The sequence below is a fragment of the Arachis hypogaea genome, chromosome 19 (genome assembly GCF_003086295.3).
Source record: "Arachis hypogaea cultivar Tifrunner chromosome 19, arahy.Tifrunner.gnm2.J5K5, whole genome shotgun sequence".
Taxonomy (NCBI): domain Eukaryota; kingdom Viridiplantae; phylum Streptophyta; class Magnoliopsida; order Fabales; family Fabaceae; genus Arachis; species Arachis hypogaea.
In genome coordinates, this window is record NC_092054.1 from 23,832,397 (window position 1) to 23,849,161 (window position 16,765).

General features: G+C 34.5%; 2 protein-coding genes across 3 annotated transcripts; both read right to left on the reverse strand.

The window, feature by feature from the left end:
- Window positions 1–285: 285 nt before the first annotated feature.
- LOC112775818 (uncharacterized) lies at window positions 286–4,607 on the reverse strand. Its single transcript, XM_025819700.3, has 5 exons — window positions 3,873–4,607; window positions 3,181–3,299; window positions 1,158–1,346; window positions 642–693; window positions 286–504 (listed from the first exon to the last, which is right to left on the reverse strand). The coding sequence occupies exons 1-5, from the start codon at window positions 4,185–4,187 to the stop codon at window positions 382–384; spliced, it is 798 nt and encodes a 265-aa protein (XP_025675485.1). The 5' UTR covers window positions 4,188–4,607; the 3' UTR covers window positions 286–381.
- A 185-nt stretch (window positions 4,608–4,792) lies between these two features.
- On the reverse strand, window positions 4,793–16,071 carry LOC112775816 (SWR1-complex protein 4). Of its 2 annotated transcripts, none has more exons than XM_025819697.3 (19): window positions 15,880–16,071; window positions 15,640–15,704; window positions 15,039–15,157; window positions 14,829–14,915; window positions 13,260–13,325; window positions 9,650–9,709; window positions 9,498–9,554; window positions 8,961–9,090; window positions 8,718–8,785; window positions 7,840–7,932; window positions 7,701–7,748; window positions 7,087–7,260; window positions 6,758–6,868; window positions 6,378–6,473; window positions 6,202–6,273; window positions 6,042–6,075; window positions 5,926–5,960; window positions 5,721–5,808; window positions 4,793–5,163 (listed from the first exon to the last, which is right to left on the reverse strand). In XM_025819697.3, the coding sequence occupies exons 3-18, from the start codon at window positions 15,147–15,149 to the stop codon at window positions 5,728–5,730; spliced, it is 1,323 nt and encodes a 440-aa protein (XP_025675482.1). In that variant the 5' UTR covers window positions 15,150–15,157; window positions 15,640–15,704; window positions 15,880–16,071; the 3' UTR covers window positions 4,793–5,163; window positions 5,721–5,727. The 2 variants fall into 2 exon arrangements, with proteins under 2 accessions (XP_025675482.1, XP_025675483.1); XM_025819698.3 differs by having other exon boundaries at window positions 15,859–16,071.
- Between the last annotated feature and the right edge of the window lie 694 nt (window positions 16,072–16,765).

Consider the following 16,765-nt stretch of genomic DNA (forward strand, 5'->3'; position numbering starts at 1 on the left):
TTAAACATACTTTTAAACTAAATCAATCGATTTATATGAGTAATATTACACATTTAAATTTTTTTATGAACCAAGTCTAACTAAATTAAATAATAAAATTTAAAATAATGTTATTCATAACTAATTTTTGTTGATATTAAATTAATTTAGTAGGACTTGATTCATAAAAAGAGTTAAATGTATAGTATTATTCATATATAAATCGATTGATATGTTTAAATTCACTTTTATATATATACTTAGACGTGTGTAGCATTATTCTTTATATATATACTAAGGACAAAATTTTAGATACAAAGTGAGCTGTATTAATAGACTGAGGGAGTAAGTAATTAGTATTAGTATAGTACAATAATATAATAGACAACCGAACCACATGCATCACATGTTGTTTGAGGTAAAGTCCTCTGTTTGAGTAGCATAAACTGTTCTCAGCCACCGTGACAAATTGATTAAGAATGGCGTATACACAAAGTAGCAAGTTAGTGTCCAAGTAACTAGTCCCTGCATTTAGAATCCATAGTATTCTTTTTTGTTAGAACTCTTTAATCTTTATGACAAAAAAAATAAATATTGTTGGCATGCATAATGAGAAATTATTAATAGCTTGACAAGCGGAAACTTGAGGTAACATGAACAACCTGGCCAAAGATTTCAATATTGGCTTGAGGGTAGTACCAAAGGTTGAAGAGCCTGATGAAACAAGCAAAAGTTATGCATCCATTAGTTATTAATAGACAATATTTCACTTGGTCATGGACGGAGAAATTCTTAGTTGTTGATGTTATGTTACATCATGTAAATCTAACAAAGTATCAAAATTATCTATAAAAGATTATGTTGGGAACAAATTACCTATGAAAGAACAAAAATTTAAATACTCGCATTTGGTTATATTTTTATCTTCTAAGTCATTTGGATTATATCTAACGAATTTATGTTCTTTCATGAGTAATTTTGTCAATGCATAATCTTTAGCCGATAATTTAAATATTTCACTTATTTTTTAAATATATCACCCACCATTGACTCAAACTCTTGTCTAAAATGACATGTCTTATTAGATGTGACAACAAGAGACATGTCTCTACAAGAACAACTAAAAATTTCTCTAGATTCATCATATAGAGGAAACGGAAAGAGTCAAAAAGCTTTACTTCATTATTGGTATTTCGGCAAGTGGACATGCAAGACCAACAATGCATGCTAAGGTGAAGCCTTGCCATGTTCTATCAAGAAAAAACCATATGAACTCTGCAGCAGCAAATAATATGTAGGCTTCAATGTTGTCAGCTACTCCAGCTTTGTAAACTTCAGCACTCAGTTCTATAAACAGCACCAGAAATCTACAAGTTTTGCTAAGTGTTGATAATTCCTTATTTCAAGTAACGCTCATTTCGATTTCTAAAATTGGTTTAATTCTAACCTTTTAAGTTTTAAAATGATTGATTAATTTAGTAAATCTTTGTTATTTCCTAACCAAACTTTTGTCCTACATTTACATCTATTAGTGTAATTTTGATGTGAATAGTTAAACAATAAAACTCTACATGCAAGCAAAATACTTAATCAAGTCTAACCAAGTTGTTATAACAACTTTTTAAATCACGCGCCTCCTTTTCATTCTCCTTCTCCTTCTCCTTTTCTGTTTCCTTCTCCTTCTCCTCCTCCAGTGTTGCGTCTTCTTCTTTTTCGTTATCGTCATCACCAATAACACCAACATTTTGCAAACATCTTTATTAGTTCTGATTTTCTCTGATGTCATCATTAAATAATTTCGGTTCATTTCTTAATTTATTTCAGTTAATTTGTGTGTTAATTGAAGTTTACTTGATGCTGCTGATAAATATTGACCAAATTTTTTATTCTTTAAATAATTTCGGTTCATTTTTTAGTTTAATTGAGGTTCATTTGAATCCAAAAATGAATTCAATGTGTTTTTGTTAATGATTGAGTCTTTTTTACTATTTGTTCAAATCTGAACTAATAACTAATCTGAAAAAAATACTAATTGAGGTTTACTTGATGCTACTGATAAGTATTGACCAAATTTTTTATTCTTTAAGTAATTTCGGTTCATTTTTTAATTTAGTTGAGGTTCATTTGGATCCAAAAATGAATTTGATGTGTTTTTATTGATGATTGAGTTTTTTTACTGCTTGTTTAAATCTGAACTAATTGAATGGAATAGAGTGGAATCTAATGCAATTGAATAAAGTGATAACGAATAATTTTATTCTTCTTTGCTAAAAAATTTGGCCAATACTTATCAGTAGTATCAAGTAAACCTCAATTAACACAAATACATCAAATTCATTTATGGATCCAAATGAATCTCAATTAAACTAAGAAATGAATCGAAATTACTTAAGGAATAAAAAATTGGTCAATACTTATCAACAGCATCAAGTGAACGGATTCAAATGAACCTTAATTAAACTAAAAAATAAATCGAAATTACTTAAGGAATAAAAAATTTGATCAATACTTATTAGCAGCATCAAATGAATTTCAATTAATTCACAAATGAATTGAAATAAACTAAAAAATAAACCAAAATTATTTAATGATAACACCAGAGAAGATCAAAACCAATAAAGATATTAGCAATTGTTAGTTATGACGATAACGAAAGAGAAGAAAAATCTACGTGGGCGAAGAAAAAGAGGAGGAAGAGGAGAGGAAGAAGACGAAAAATGATATGTTTTGCGTTATTAAAACGCATGTGTGTACATGCTGGTGTGATAAAAGTAGTTTTTTTTTTTTGTTAAGTTTGGGCCAACTTGGTTAGACTTGGTTGCCAAAAACACTTGAATATGTAGCTGGACTTATAGTTAAATGTTGTTACTTTGGAACAGCTATTTGATATGGATACTTTTTTTACTATGGCCAATATAAAATTTGGTATACACTAATTAAATGACATAAATTAATTTCAAATAAGATATTGTGATTAACAGATCAGGTGACAGTAGACGGTAGTAGAGTGGAATCACATCAGCATTGCTAAGGTTGCTTCAATTGCTATCTGGTGAGAGACTGCAATTGAAAATCATGTTGACCACATCATGTGTGATTTATCATTTGTGCAATGTAATTAATTATTATTTGAAAAATTATTTGTATTTATTGTAAGTACGAGGGATAGGGTATATACAAAGAAGGGTGGTATGTACTTACATGAATGAGGTAATTGTCTTAGGCAAGCTTCCCTCTTGAACCTTGTTCAACACCTTCTCGTCTATGCAGAGTTGAATCAAACCAACGGTGCAGTAAAAAGTCCCCAGTAAGAAAGGAACCTATTAATTAATTTTATGATATTTTATCAGGTCACAAATACTAGAGCTAATAAAAACATCAAGTTTAATTTTAATGTTGTATTGACAGTATAAATGTTTTACACCATAGTCAAATTACATACCGTTTATTTAGATGACCATTCACAAAGTAAATATAAAAAATTGTTATTTTGACTGACATGATAATATGTAATTGAATACATATGTAAAATTATTTACAGTCAAAATTAAATTCAAAAACATATCTATACTACACTAGGTGTATAAAAGTTAAATTCATATAAAAATTATTGAAATTTTTTGTATGCTATGGTGTAAGGCAATTTTATACCTACATTCATTATGTAATATATTATGTCAACAAAAATAATTTGCCTTTATATTGATCGAGTGAATGGTGTGATTGAATTTAGTCTGTCGATACATTAAAACTAAACTTATTTAATCTATTGTCTGATCAACAAATATAATTAAATTTTACATCAATGGCTTGAATGGTAAATATAAATAAAATAAGTAAACGAATATAATTAGATAACAAAGATATAGAGAAAATTGTAAGAGGGAACCCACCCAGATATTAGTGTGTAGTGGACCTATATTAATGGAGCCTGCTTGGTACACAACAAGATTGACCCTTGAGTGAAGACCATCGAGAAGGGGACCAAGGAAGAAGCCTGTGCCAAACAGTGCAACTGCCACCGAAGGCGAAGGCCATGTTTGGCTCTCACGTTTAAGAGCACACTCACACCTACCCTTAATAAGACGGCTACCTGTTCTTGTTGCAGTGCACACTTTACGGAGAGGATAATTACGGGAGTGGATTCTACTACTAATATTATAACCTAAAAGATAAGAAGAGGAACCAGATGCAACAAGGTATTGCATCTTTAATGTTTCGGATTGAAGAGAACAAAGGACTCTTGAATTTTCTTCTATTAAATGTCTTTTTGGTGACCACAAATATATTTTCCTATTTTGCTTTTAAGAAATACAATAAATACGGGAATATTATGGCTTCCAAAGAGACAAATCGTAGATCTATTATCTATCCATGTTTCTCTAAGAAGCCAAATCTCTTCTCTAGTATTTCTTCTTTTGTTTTGGGTTTTTTTTTTTTTTTCAATTTTTTGATCCTGCTGTAATTCTTTGTTTTAAATAGACTTGACAATGAATATGAATCAAAATCAAAACAATCTTGAAACCCAACTCAAATTGTTGGATTTGATTGCCTCCTTTTATTTCCCTTATACTAATTGTTGTGCTTCTACTAGTTTGCCCTACTAGTACACATTATTTAAAAAACATAACACAATAAACAACTTGAATTGATCTAGATATTAGCTAATTAGTCTACTTAAACAAATGATGGGAATTCGAATCCCGCCTTGTGCATGCAACAACCCAATGGCCAACAACAAACTCTTAAATGAAGCTTTGATCTGCGACGAATTAATATTAACCTGCCAGATTGGGAGGGGTGGGGGGCAATATTAAGAAAGCTTAATATACTCTTTTTCAAGTGGATAATAGTTGTAAAAGAAAAAACATGATTTTACATCCAAGCATGGCAAATCCTACATCCTATATTCCTATCAGGCAAATGAACAAGTTTCAACCTGAAATATTAACATAAACTATCTACAAATAACTAGAATTCACAAAACCTAAATTTAATTACATATAATCCTAACATCCTAACAGGGAGCTTGTCTGATCAGAAGCAACTACCAACTACCCATACATGGTGAAGATGCCAGTTCCATTGGACTTCCATGTTCCATTTTGCGATAAATACCACCATAAAAGAAATCAGTTTGTCTAAACTAGTGTTACAGATCGAAAAATCTCTTCCAGTCGCCATCTGAAGATTAACAAGAAAAAAAGTTCATATAGTAAATATAAAGCACTAATAAGATTCGTAGTGGTGGTCCAAACAAGCAAAAGGAAAAAGAAAAGGAATGTAGAAAGCCAGATCATTTATTTAAATTTATCTGCCAAAATGGGTCAAACATAATTGAGAATTGGATGAGTGAGTAGGTCATGCCATTTAATTGATTCAGCAACCAACACTGCTTTTGCAAAAAAATAACGGGCAATACTTTCTAGTAAATTTAAAATAAGATAAAATAACAAGTACCATAATAATGTTGAAGCACATCAGATATTAATATACCGGCAATACCTTCAATGCACTCGAGTTAAGATGTATAAATGATATAAACTGAAAGGTACATAACAAATAATAAGGTTTTAAGTTGCACTATGAAATTTACACCATTTGATTGCATGGTGCATCAAACACCAAGTTAAAATAACATAGAAATTAAAATAACATAAAAAATAAGTAATTAGTGGATATATGCATTATAGAAGAATAGTGACCAAGTTTTGTTTTCTGGCATAAACTGAAGATCTTACCAGAAAACTAAAAATCAGAGGCCTTTAATTTTCTGGGTCTTTTAGACTGGGCTGGCGATGATGGTGCTTCTGAAAGCCTTCCAGGTGCCTAAACTTACAAAATTTCCGAGATCAATAGAAATGTACGATGAAATTGCCCAAAAATAAGTAAGAAAAAGCAGCAGAGGGAAGAATAATTGAACGAAACTAATATATAGTCACGCACCTTGCGCTTTTGGTCCCTTTTGCCAGTCCTCTCCACTGAAACATGCACGTTTTAATAGAAGGTAGATAAAATTCCAAGCAATAGATAAATCAGGTTGCAGGTGCATAGTTCATTACCTCCGAAACTTGAGTCAGGAACAAATGTTCTATCCTGCTCACCATTATGAAAATGCTATCAGTCGTTTCAGAATCACAAACTTACGAAAAAAGAATAGCATGCTTGGAGAATAAAAACATTGATAAGTAGTCACAAAGACCAAATGAAACTAGATCCTACCTTTGGTGTTCCTGGTGTTTCAGTGAAGGACCCTTCACGAAAAGGTAAACCTTCAGCCTCCTTATATTGCAGCTGAAACAAATATCATTAATTCATAACAAGTAATTCAAAAGTAAGCATAAAATAAATTAATGCATTCCATATAGAAAATTTACTTTCGACAGAATACTATATACCTGCTTTTGAAGATTCAACAAAGTTAGTATTTCTTTCCTTAGTTCAAGATGTTCAGCACAAACGGCTTTTGTTGGAACCCTTGGTTTCAAATTGACCTTCAGCCAAAGTGAAAACAAATTAGAGGAAATAAAGGCATCACAAAGAATGAGCATTTTTGTTACATATATGATTGGGCTTTGTAAGAGTTTAGGTAATCTACAGCCCTGCTGTTGAAAACAGTCACGAATTTAATAATTGTAAATCATTCTCTCTCCTGAGTAAAGAATACAAGTGTTTCTTACATTGTCAAAAATAACAGCAACTACTACACGCCAGCACTGAAGATTAAAAAAAAAGGGAATATATCAACAGGATTAAAGTCCAGGGTGTATGGACAAACCCCAAGGTCTTGCAAAGTTTGTTCAACCCGTTTGATAGTTCGCAATCCAGCAGTTGAGCTTGCAGCTTGCAACATTTGCTCAAGTGCATAGGTCCTCAGATATACACGAAGCTGAAATATTCTTACTATTAGATTACACACAAACATTATTTGAATCACTGGATCAATACTAGGACAAATTTCATAAACCTGAGTAAAAGAATCCTGTATATTCTACCATTTTTCAGGGGTCCAAGGAGAGGAAAGGGAAAACAGAGCTGGTTTAAGTAGACAACAGTGAAGAGAAAGAGACAGATGATATGCGAATGGAAACTTTTTTTTTAACTTACAATGCGAAGAGAAGCCAGAGTTGATGCATTCTCGGTTGACAATGGAGGCGGCACAGGTATCAGTGGATGTTGCGCATTCGATGGAGGTGGAGACACAGTTTCACCCGGGATAGTCCTCTCAGTAACTTCTACACCAGCATTTGGAGCAACAGCCATCTCAGATTCTTGAGAAACCTAAATAGATGAAGAATGAGACGCTTGATATCATTAATTAAAGGCACAGATGCATGTACAGCATGCGAGTGACACTTGGAAATTTCAATGAATTTAGTAGCCTCAATGGCTCAATTACATAATAACAAACACAGAACAGCTAAACCATCAGCCATCGCTCGCGATAATTTATTGTTGGTATAAATGATACAAATTACATTTGTTTCCAGCTCTAACTTGGTTCGCAGATCCCCAAAAAGAACCAGTCACCATAGATATTTGTTTGATACATAAATATGCCAATTAAAATATTACCAATTATTTGAAGTTCATGGTCAGGATTTCAGAAACAATTAATCACAAGACCATAATGATTGGAACATACGATTAATTCTTGATAGCAAGTTCTGGTATCGTCTTATAATTACAGATGTCACAGACAACCAATTTTAAAAATTTACCTTAGCAGGTATGCGTGACTGAGCTATTCTTTTTGCTTCAGCAAGAACCTGCATAAAATAATAGCAACAGATAGACAGATAACTAAATTAACTTCATTAGCCATGAAGCAATAACCGTAGGAAATCAATAATATAAAACCTCTTCATCTCTTTGCTCTTGTTGCCTTGTTTGAGAGAGGACCAGGGACATTGCTCGTTTCCTCTCCACATCACGTGAAATATTATATGGTTCCTACATTGAGGAACAAGAATAAGAATACTCATTACATAATGCATCTAAAACCTCATTCTCTTTATAAACAGCCAAATTGGAATGTTAAAGCTGTGTTTAAAAAGCAGATCTGAAATGGCCAGTAGGACCGGATTAGCCAGGACTATTCCATTAGTAGGCCAAACAGCCCAAACCTCCAAACTGGTAGTTCACAAATCAGTATAGAATCATTATCCATGAACTGATGTATTAGTATTTTGAAGTCAAATATCTCAGCAGAACTTATAAAGGGAACTATATACTTCCAATATGCCTAGATCCAAATCACAACTCACAACAATAGTCACCAATATAAGAGACCAAAAGAATAGTAACTGCACAAGTTTTATAATCCAACACTAAAACAAAACAAAATAGACATAGACATGTGAAAAAGAAAAGGAGAAAAACAATAGATAGTGAAACATGACAAAAGAAAGAAAAGTATAGAAGTCAAAACAAAATGAAATACTCTGGAATAGTATTGAATTGTGAGAATCACATCACAATTTAGAGAAATTATGATTCAAAGCATACATGATACAAGTAAAGTAGTAAACATATACTATTGATAAATATCATGCTATAAAGGTAAAAGTGTTAAGATATGTTAGTTAATATTTTTATTAATTACAATAATACAAACATTCAATAAAAATTACAGTGCATATGGAATAGGAGGCATGGTGGTACATTTTATTTCATGTTCTTTAAAAGAGAATGTCTTTACTGCAACACTGCTAAATTATTCATAAGTTTTGCCATACCTTAAGAAGAGGATGTGCTGCAATATCCACAGAAGATGGATTCCTAGCAATTAATAAAGCCCGTGATACTACAAAGCCAGGCGAAATAACATACCAAAATCAAATTTAAATGTTTCATTTAATCGCTTTATGTTATAATCTACTAATCTCTATACTAAACAACCAAAACTCCAGTGTGTGAACCAAAAAGAAGATAAATTATCAGAAAGCAACAGATAATATTAGTTAAGTGAATATACATACCACTATAATATCGATCCTTCAATTCTTCTAGAGTCCGAGATGATGGGAACCTATCAGCTATGACAATGAATCGGAGATCAAATTGTTCGCACAAGTCAAACAGCTGATCTGTCTCTTCCTTGGTCCACCTCTACAAAGATATAATATGATGGAGGAGAGCAACACATTAACACCTCTTAACAGATATAGATATAAAGATAGTTGTAGAATGTCCACATGTTTCAACTTTCAAAACCACAGAATTATAGTGGCAGTTAAAAAATTACCTTCACAAATGAGATTACAATAGTGTAAATGAAACAAATGCAACACAGGTAGACTTTAGACATCGGGGCTAAGGCCCAACTATTTTGATCACGAATTTATATATATCCAATGGTTATTGCAATACAAGTGGTGAGACCACAAGCTCAAAATAATTCTGGAAATGAAATTCTGTTCCTTGAAGCATTAAAAGTGGTCATTGACATATATGCAAACTCATAGACGAAGTTTCTATGTAACTGAACAAAAATGCAATTTTCACATGATACTTACAGGATCTGTCAAATACTTCTCATATTCCTCATCTGTGTATCTTGTAATGTCAACAGACTGCACCACAGTATGTAAAATAAGCTTTAATCATGTAAACACAGAGAGAGAGAGAAGGCATCAAGGTAATGCTTGAAGTCCGAACCTATATTTACCTTGTTATACTTGGCAAAAGAATAGTCACCAGTTGGTGGAACACCATTTACAACTCGGACCTGCAATAAGAAACACATAACTATAACTTTCATGCTCAGTCATGTTTATCCAACATTCCACTCTCTCCCTCAGTCAGTTAGAGCAATTGTATTTAGTTAGAATTCAGTTACTGTTCTGTGCTTGTATATACACCACCAGCTAGAGTTTGAATCAATACAACTAATTCATTTTCTTTCCCCCAATTCTTCGATCTCTCTCACCTTCTAACATAGTATCAGAAGACATTCCCTTCTACAACATTCTTTCGCAAACTCCATTCTCTTCTAGAACATTCCTCTTCTCATAAACTCACACAACAAAGTTTGATGAGAGTTTGATTGCTTCCCCGATTTGCGATTGTCTGCAGTGAAAGCAAGAAGCTCCGATCAACGAGTTTAGAGAAGACGTTCTAAATCTTACTACCCCAAGATTCATTGATCCTAAAATGACGGATCCATTTGCACTCTCCATGGCAGATCAACCGGGTTTGATCCTCGTCACTCAGCAACTCACTGAGGAAAACTACCACTCTTGGAGTCGCGCCATGAAGAAAGCCCTAAACCCCAAGAGAAAGATTGGATTTATCAACGGCACAATTCCGAGGCCAGATCCAGCTGCAGATCCTGAGCAATTTGAAAATTGGCAATATGTCAATGATGTAGTGAGCACTTGGATCCTCAATTCGGTTTCAAAGGAAAATTGCAACCTCACTCGTTTATGCAGATTCGGCTGAGGAACTTTGGCATGACCTCAAAGAAAGGTTCGAGCATGGTAACGGACCTAGAATTTTCGAGCTAAAGAGGGAACTCATGAACCTAAAGCAAGGTGCTATGACCGTGTCTCAGTACTTCACCAGGATCAAAATGCTATGGGAAGAGATCAGCTCCTATTGTCCAGTGCCGTGTAACTGCAGTGATGCCCGCTCAATGCAAGACTTTCTTCAATCTGAATACGTACACTGTTTTCTCATGGGTCTTGCTAAATCTTTTGCACAAATTCATGCTCAAATTCTGCTTATGGAATCCCTACCAGCCATCAACAAGGTTCTCTCTCTCGTAGTTCAAGAAGAGAGGCACAGGTCAATTGGCACTAGCTCCTCCTCAAATCAGGTAGCGTTCTTGGTAAGGAATAATCAACCTCAACAACAATTCTATGGACGAGGCAGGGGGCAGCAGAAGGAGGACAGGCCTATGTGCTCCCACTGTGGATTGCTTGGCCACACAGTGGAAAAATGCTACAAGATCCATGGCTTTCCTCCTGGTTATGGCAGAGGACGTGGCACCAAACCATCAGCTCATCATGTTGCAGCCTCAGAGGCAAAGTTCACACTAAACCTGGACCCGAACCAGATACAGCAACTGATTGTATTACTCAGCAATCAGCAGATCCAAGATTTGCCAGCAGCTGATTCCACTGAAATGGCCACACCTGCAGGTATAGTCCTCCTCTCATCACTTTCAAGAAATCAAATGCCTTCAAAATTGTTGGATCCTTGACAATGGAGCGACAATTCACATAGCATGTGACTTGAACCTCTTTTCCAATTTTCATACCTCTACATTTTTCAATAATCCTCCCAAATAATTCTGTTTTCACAGCAAATTATGTAGGTACCATGATTATCAATCCTAAAATCACATTGAACAATGTTCTATATGTACTTGAATTTTCTGTTAATCTACTATCAATTTCCTCTTTTCTAAGAAACACACAAATCACAATCACATTTGGCCACAACTTCTTTGACATCCAGGACCCCAGTTCACTGAGGAAGATTGGGAAGGGTGACTTAAGCAATGGACTTTACATCCTGAAACCTGAGCCACCTTCCAAGATCACTGCACCAGTTTCGATTCCAATTACTGACATTGTTAAAGTCAATTTCTGTCAATTTGACCTTTGGCATTTTAGATTAGGCCATGCATCCAATACACCCTTTCACTACTAGAGGACACCGATTTCTTGGGTTGCAAGCCTGCTGCCTCTCTCATGGATGCAAATTTGAAGCTTCGCGCAGGTGAAGGGGAGACCTTGGCAAACCCATCTGCCTATCGCAGACTCATTGGCAGATTGATGTACCTAACAATCTCCCGACCGGACGTAGCTTTTGCTGTCACCAAACTAGCACAGTTCATGTCTGACCCTCGTGTCCCCCATCTTAATGTAGTTCACCAAATTCTTCGGTATCTTAAGTCGGCACCGGCACAAGGCATTTTATTTCCAGCAACAAACAAGTTCAACCTGTCTGTTTACGCTGACGCTGATTGGGGAAGCTGACTCGATACAAGGCGATCCACAATTGGTTAATGTGCCTTCCTTAGTGATTCATTAGTGTCTTGGAAGAGCAACAAACAAGCACTAGTCTCCAGTAGTTCCACGGAAGCTGAATACAGGGCTATCACGAATGCATCTTGTGAAATTGTGTGGCTGCTTGGATTGCTCAGGTTTTTCCACATCAATCTCGATTCAGCCATGCTTTTCTGTGACAATATTTCCGCGATTCACATGGTCACTAACCTTGTTCTACATGAGCGGTCTAAGCATATAGAAATGGATTGCCATTTCATTCATGAGAAGGTAGCATCTGGTACATTGAAGCTCATGCACGTCCCCAGCAAGCACCAAGTAGCAGATATTTTGACAAAGGCACCTCCTCCGCCTCAATTCAAGTTTTTGATGGCCAAGTTGGGCATACATGGCATCTATGCTCCACCTCGAGGGGAGATATCAGCATAGCTAGATTATTCACTATAGTTAGAGCAATTGTATTTAGTTAGAATTTAGTTACTGTTTTGTGCTTGTATATATACCACCAGCTAGAGTTTGAATCAATACAACTAATTCATTTTCTTTCCCCCAATTCTTCGATCTCTCTCACCTTCTAACAAGTATTCTTGCTGCTGAAACTCAAGATATTTCAAGGGTTGGGGACTCTTAAAGGGATCATATTGTTAGTTGGGAGGTTTGCTGTAAATCAAAGATGCTAAGGGGTTTCGGACTCGATAATTTGGTGTCCAAGAACTAATCATCAGCATCATTTGCCATATGGAATTGCATCAGTTTCTGCTCACTTGTTCAGATGTTTTGACTTGTGTAAAGATTCAACAATTTTGCAGTCCTGTAGTATATTTGGTAATAAAAGAATATAGGGATTTTAATAATTCCTTTATTTCTATTATTTTCATTCAGAATAATGTAACTTTTGTTGCTTCTCCTGTGCTCAGCATGATCTAACACAGTAAGTTAGGAGAAGCGTAGTGACCCAACTGTTCAGCTATAATTCAGTTAATCATAATCAGAAAACTCCCTCTCCTTCTCCCCCTCCCTCTCCCTCTCTATTCGCCGTCTTCTTCCTTATTATGATCTATTTATTTATTTACAGTGTTACTTTAGTCAACATTCAAAAAGATTGGCATGCTTATTACATAGTGTAAACAGCTAGGTTTGAGCGACATATTTTGTATCTATTATGGACCTCATCCTGTTTCATATAATTCTTTTTTCTTCTCTAAATAAAAAATTAAAAAAAATACTCAGAATAAATGCAATTTCAGTGGCAGAAGAACTTACCCAATGATAAAGATGAAGATTATCTTTACGAGCAGAACTGGTGAAACCAAGCCACTGCCAAGCGACCTGGAGATAGAAAAAAGAACTCAGATGTTAGATAATGACTTAAAACTGCTAGTCAGAGATGCCTTAAGATTAAACTTGACAGCAAATCACATTTGGAAATTGGCCCCTCTCTCTCTCCCCAGAAGATTCTCAAGCATTACTTTATAGAATCAGAAACATGAAAAAATACTAAATTCCTCAAAATATATGTGTTTGTTACTTTGTTACTGTCTCAAAACAATGATGCACATGAACACATGTAATCTGTTTGGGTGTTATGATACTAATAAGGAGACAAACACATTTGCCATTAAACACCAGTTTTGCCACTGATAAGGAGAAAGTTATTGGTGATGAAGGTAATAAGGGTAGAAAGCAGAATTTTAAAAATTTTGAACGTACAAATTCCTAATAAAAATATCTTTCATGACCAATATTTGGGTCCCAACTTTTTGGCAAGACACTATATATATATATATATATATATATATATATATATATATATTTTTTTTTTTTTTTTGTGTACCGTCGTGTGTCAGCATGTCCTCCAAAATTTGTGTCTCATTAAACAAACAATAAGCATGTGTCACCGTGTCCATGTCTCTGATGGACATGAACAGCAACCAAACACTGTCTCAAAAACTAAGAAGTGCAAATTAATCTGAACCATGGACAGCAGGGTTAGGTGGAGTTTGGATTGAAATTACCATGGATAGGTAAAAAATAATAAATAATAAAGAAAACCAAACTGTTTAAGTATAGGTTCTGTTAGCACTTGAGAGGATATCAATTAATTTCCACAAAGAAATCACTAAAACATAACCCATCCAGAATCCACTTCAATGGATGCATTATTGTCATTGTCAATGAAAAACCATCCCATATTCAGTGATGAAACAACCCATCCCCATTGTCATTGTCACTGAAAATCCAAAGTCTGGCAGTGGTTTTTTCTAAAATCTCTCTCCAGGAGTCCAAGGACATCCAAATTGATTACAGGATTACTATATAGCTTTTAGTTTTCAAATGGAGTGGTGCATATTTGCAAATGGACATCCAATAATTATATTTGTTGATCAATTAACCACCCATTAAATAAACCTAAGCAAATCCATTATAACTATCATTATAACTGGAGTGGATTCAATTGTATTCATAATTTCATATACCGATAAACTAGATGGATGATGGATTGACAGGTCTCAACCCATACGCTAAACTACAATAAAACTTTCAGCAAACTAAAAAGTATTGCAAAGAAATGTTTACTCTACTTCTAAAACTTGAACTGTGTTTGTATGAATTTGCAAGAGAAACTGGCGAAAGTGAGCAAGTTCTAAAACTTGAACGTTTTATTCAAAGATTAGAATTTGCAGCTTTAAGCCATTGACCCTAGTTCAAATCAAACTAACCAAGTATGTTTCTAAATATTTCAAGTAAGGTTACCATGCTGTATCATTGACTAGACTATTAGAGAATAAACAAGAAGGGCATGTCATAAAACAGATAGAAGAAAAGTTAAACCTTTTCGTCTGGTGGAGGCCTTCTTTTCAATTGAGAGGAATCAACAGCAGGCATAAGTGGTGCCAATCCACCCGTAAGCGCATAAACCTATATACAATTCAGTGACCCACATAAGAACCATTAAACAATAGTTAAGAAGAAAAAGTGTTAAATTGGTAAACCCTATGGTACAAAAGGTGGAAAGTGGAAACAGAAACAGAATGTGATAACCTCACGGGAAATTCCATCGGGTTTTCTCTGAGACTCTTTGGGAGGTCGAGACTTCTTCTCCTGAGGAGGGAACGAATTTTTAGGCAATCCCAAGATGTCTTTGGCATCCATTGCAGAAGCTGCAACAGAGAAATTCAGAACCTCTAAACATATATTATTACATTCAAACTTAAAACACAATCGATGTCAAATATACAAAGAAAGTCCTTGACTAATACGGATATTGGTGTACATAAATAGTTATGCTGGGACATTGTAATGCAGAGGGTTATACAGAGAGGGAAATAAATTGATCAAAGGATTAAAACAAGAGCTATGAAATAATTATCGGATAGCCTTGTTTTCAAACTTTGAATCTTCGGAAGAATCACATTACACTATGTTGCTAATGCCACTTTAGTTACCATTTCCGTGCTGCTGATCGTAACTTAAAACCAAGGAAGCTACATTATGTGTGATTTATAAAGGTTTTAATTTGTTTTTCTATTTATGCAAGTACAAGGGATAAGGTATTCCACAACACACCATAGCATTTTTAGCTAAGAGAACAATAGAAGAACCATAAAAAAATTTGAAAAAAAAATAGTAGCTAGGTACTTACACCAATGAGGCTATTGTTTTAGGCGAGCTTCTAGAACCCTAGAACCTTGTTTAAGACCCTCTCATCTGTGCAACAAAAAAATCCCGAGTAAGAAAGGAACCTAATAGTTGTATGACATCATCAGTTTGAAGAAACACAGATGAAACTGCATCCAACAACAATAAATAATTGCTAAATAGATTATTATCACTAAAATTCTTTTTCTAAGAAAATGCTGACTTGCTCCACCGTGCTGCTCACCGGAGTTGTCGCTTCTCCACCGTTCGCTCTGGTCACTGTTCTGTTCGCCGGAGCTGGTCGGATGAGGAGCGCAAAAAAATGAAAAGGTAAAGTAAGGAAATAAGGAAAACCCTAAGGCTTTGTTTGGATATAAGAAACTACCGGGAGAAGAAGAGAGTGGAAAGGAGGGAAGGGAAAGAAAGAAAGTTGAGTAAAAATTATTATATTTTTATTTTTTTTAAAGAAAGAAGAGGTTGTTGGAGTAATAATTTTTTTTTTTTTTTTGGTTTATTTCGAATGAAGTGTGAAAGAAAATAAATAGTTAAGTATAAAAATATCAAATTTATTTTTAGGGTATATTGCTAATAACCATGTTTTTTAATTAATATACTATTTTAAAATTCTTTTTAATATTTTATTGTATAAACACATAATAACATATTTTAATGTAAATGTTAGAATTATAATTATATAATAGATATATTAATATTATGCATATATTATAACGGGGATGCTACACATCCATGTAACCATGTAACCAAGTTGGCCCAACACAAAAGAATTCAATACCATTAAATGAAACGTGAAATACACGCGCCCAATACACACGAAATCGCCCAACGCTTCTTCTCCCCCACGCTTCTTCTTCTTCTCCCGCACTTCTTCTTCTTCTTCTCACGCTCATTTACGCATGGAGCATCTTCTTCTTTTTCGCCTTCTTCTTCACGTTCCTCCTTCTCTTCCTTTTTCGCGTTCCTTCTTCTTCACGTGTTTTCTCCTTATCGTCATTCTTTTGTTGTTGTTGCTGCTGTATTTTTTTTGTCTTTTCCTCCTTCTCTCTAGTGAAGAAGCAGTAGAAGGTGAGAAAGAAGAGTTTTGAATAGTGCAGAATGAACCGAAGACAGTA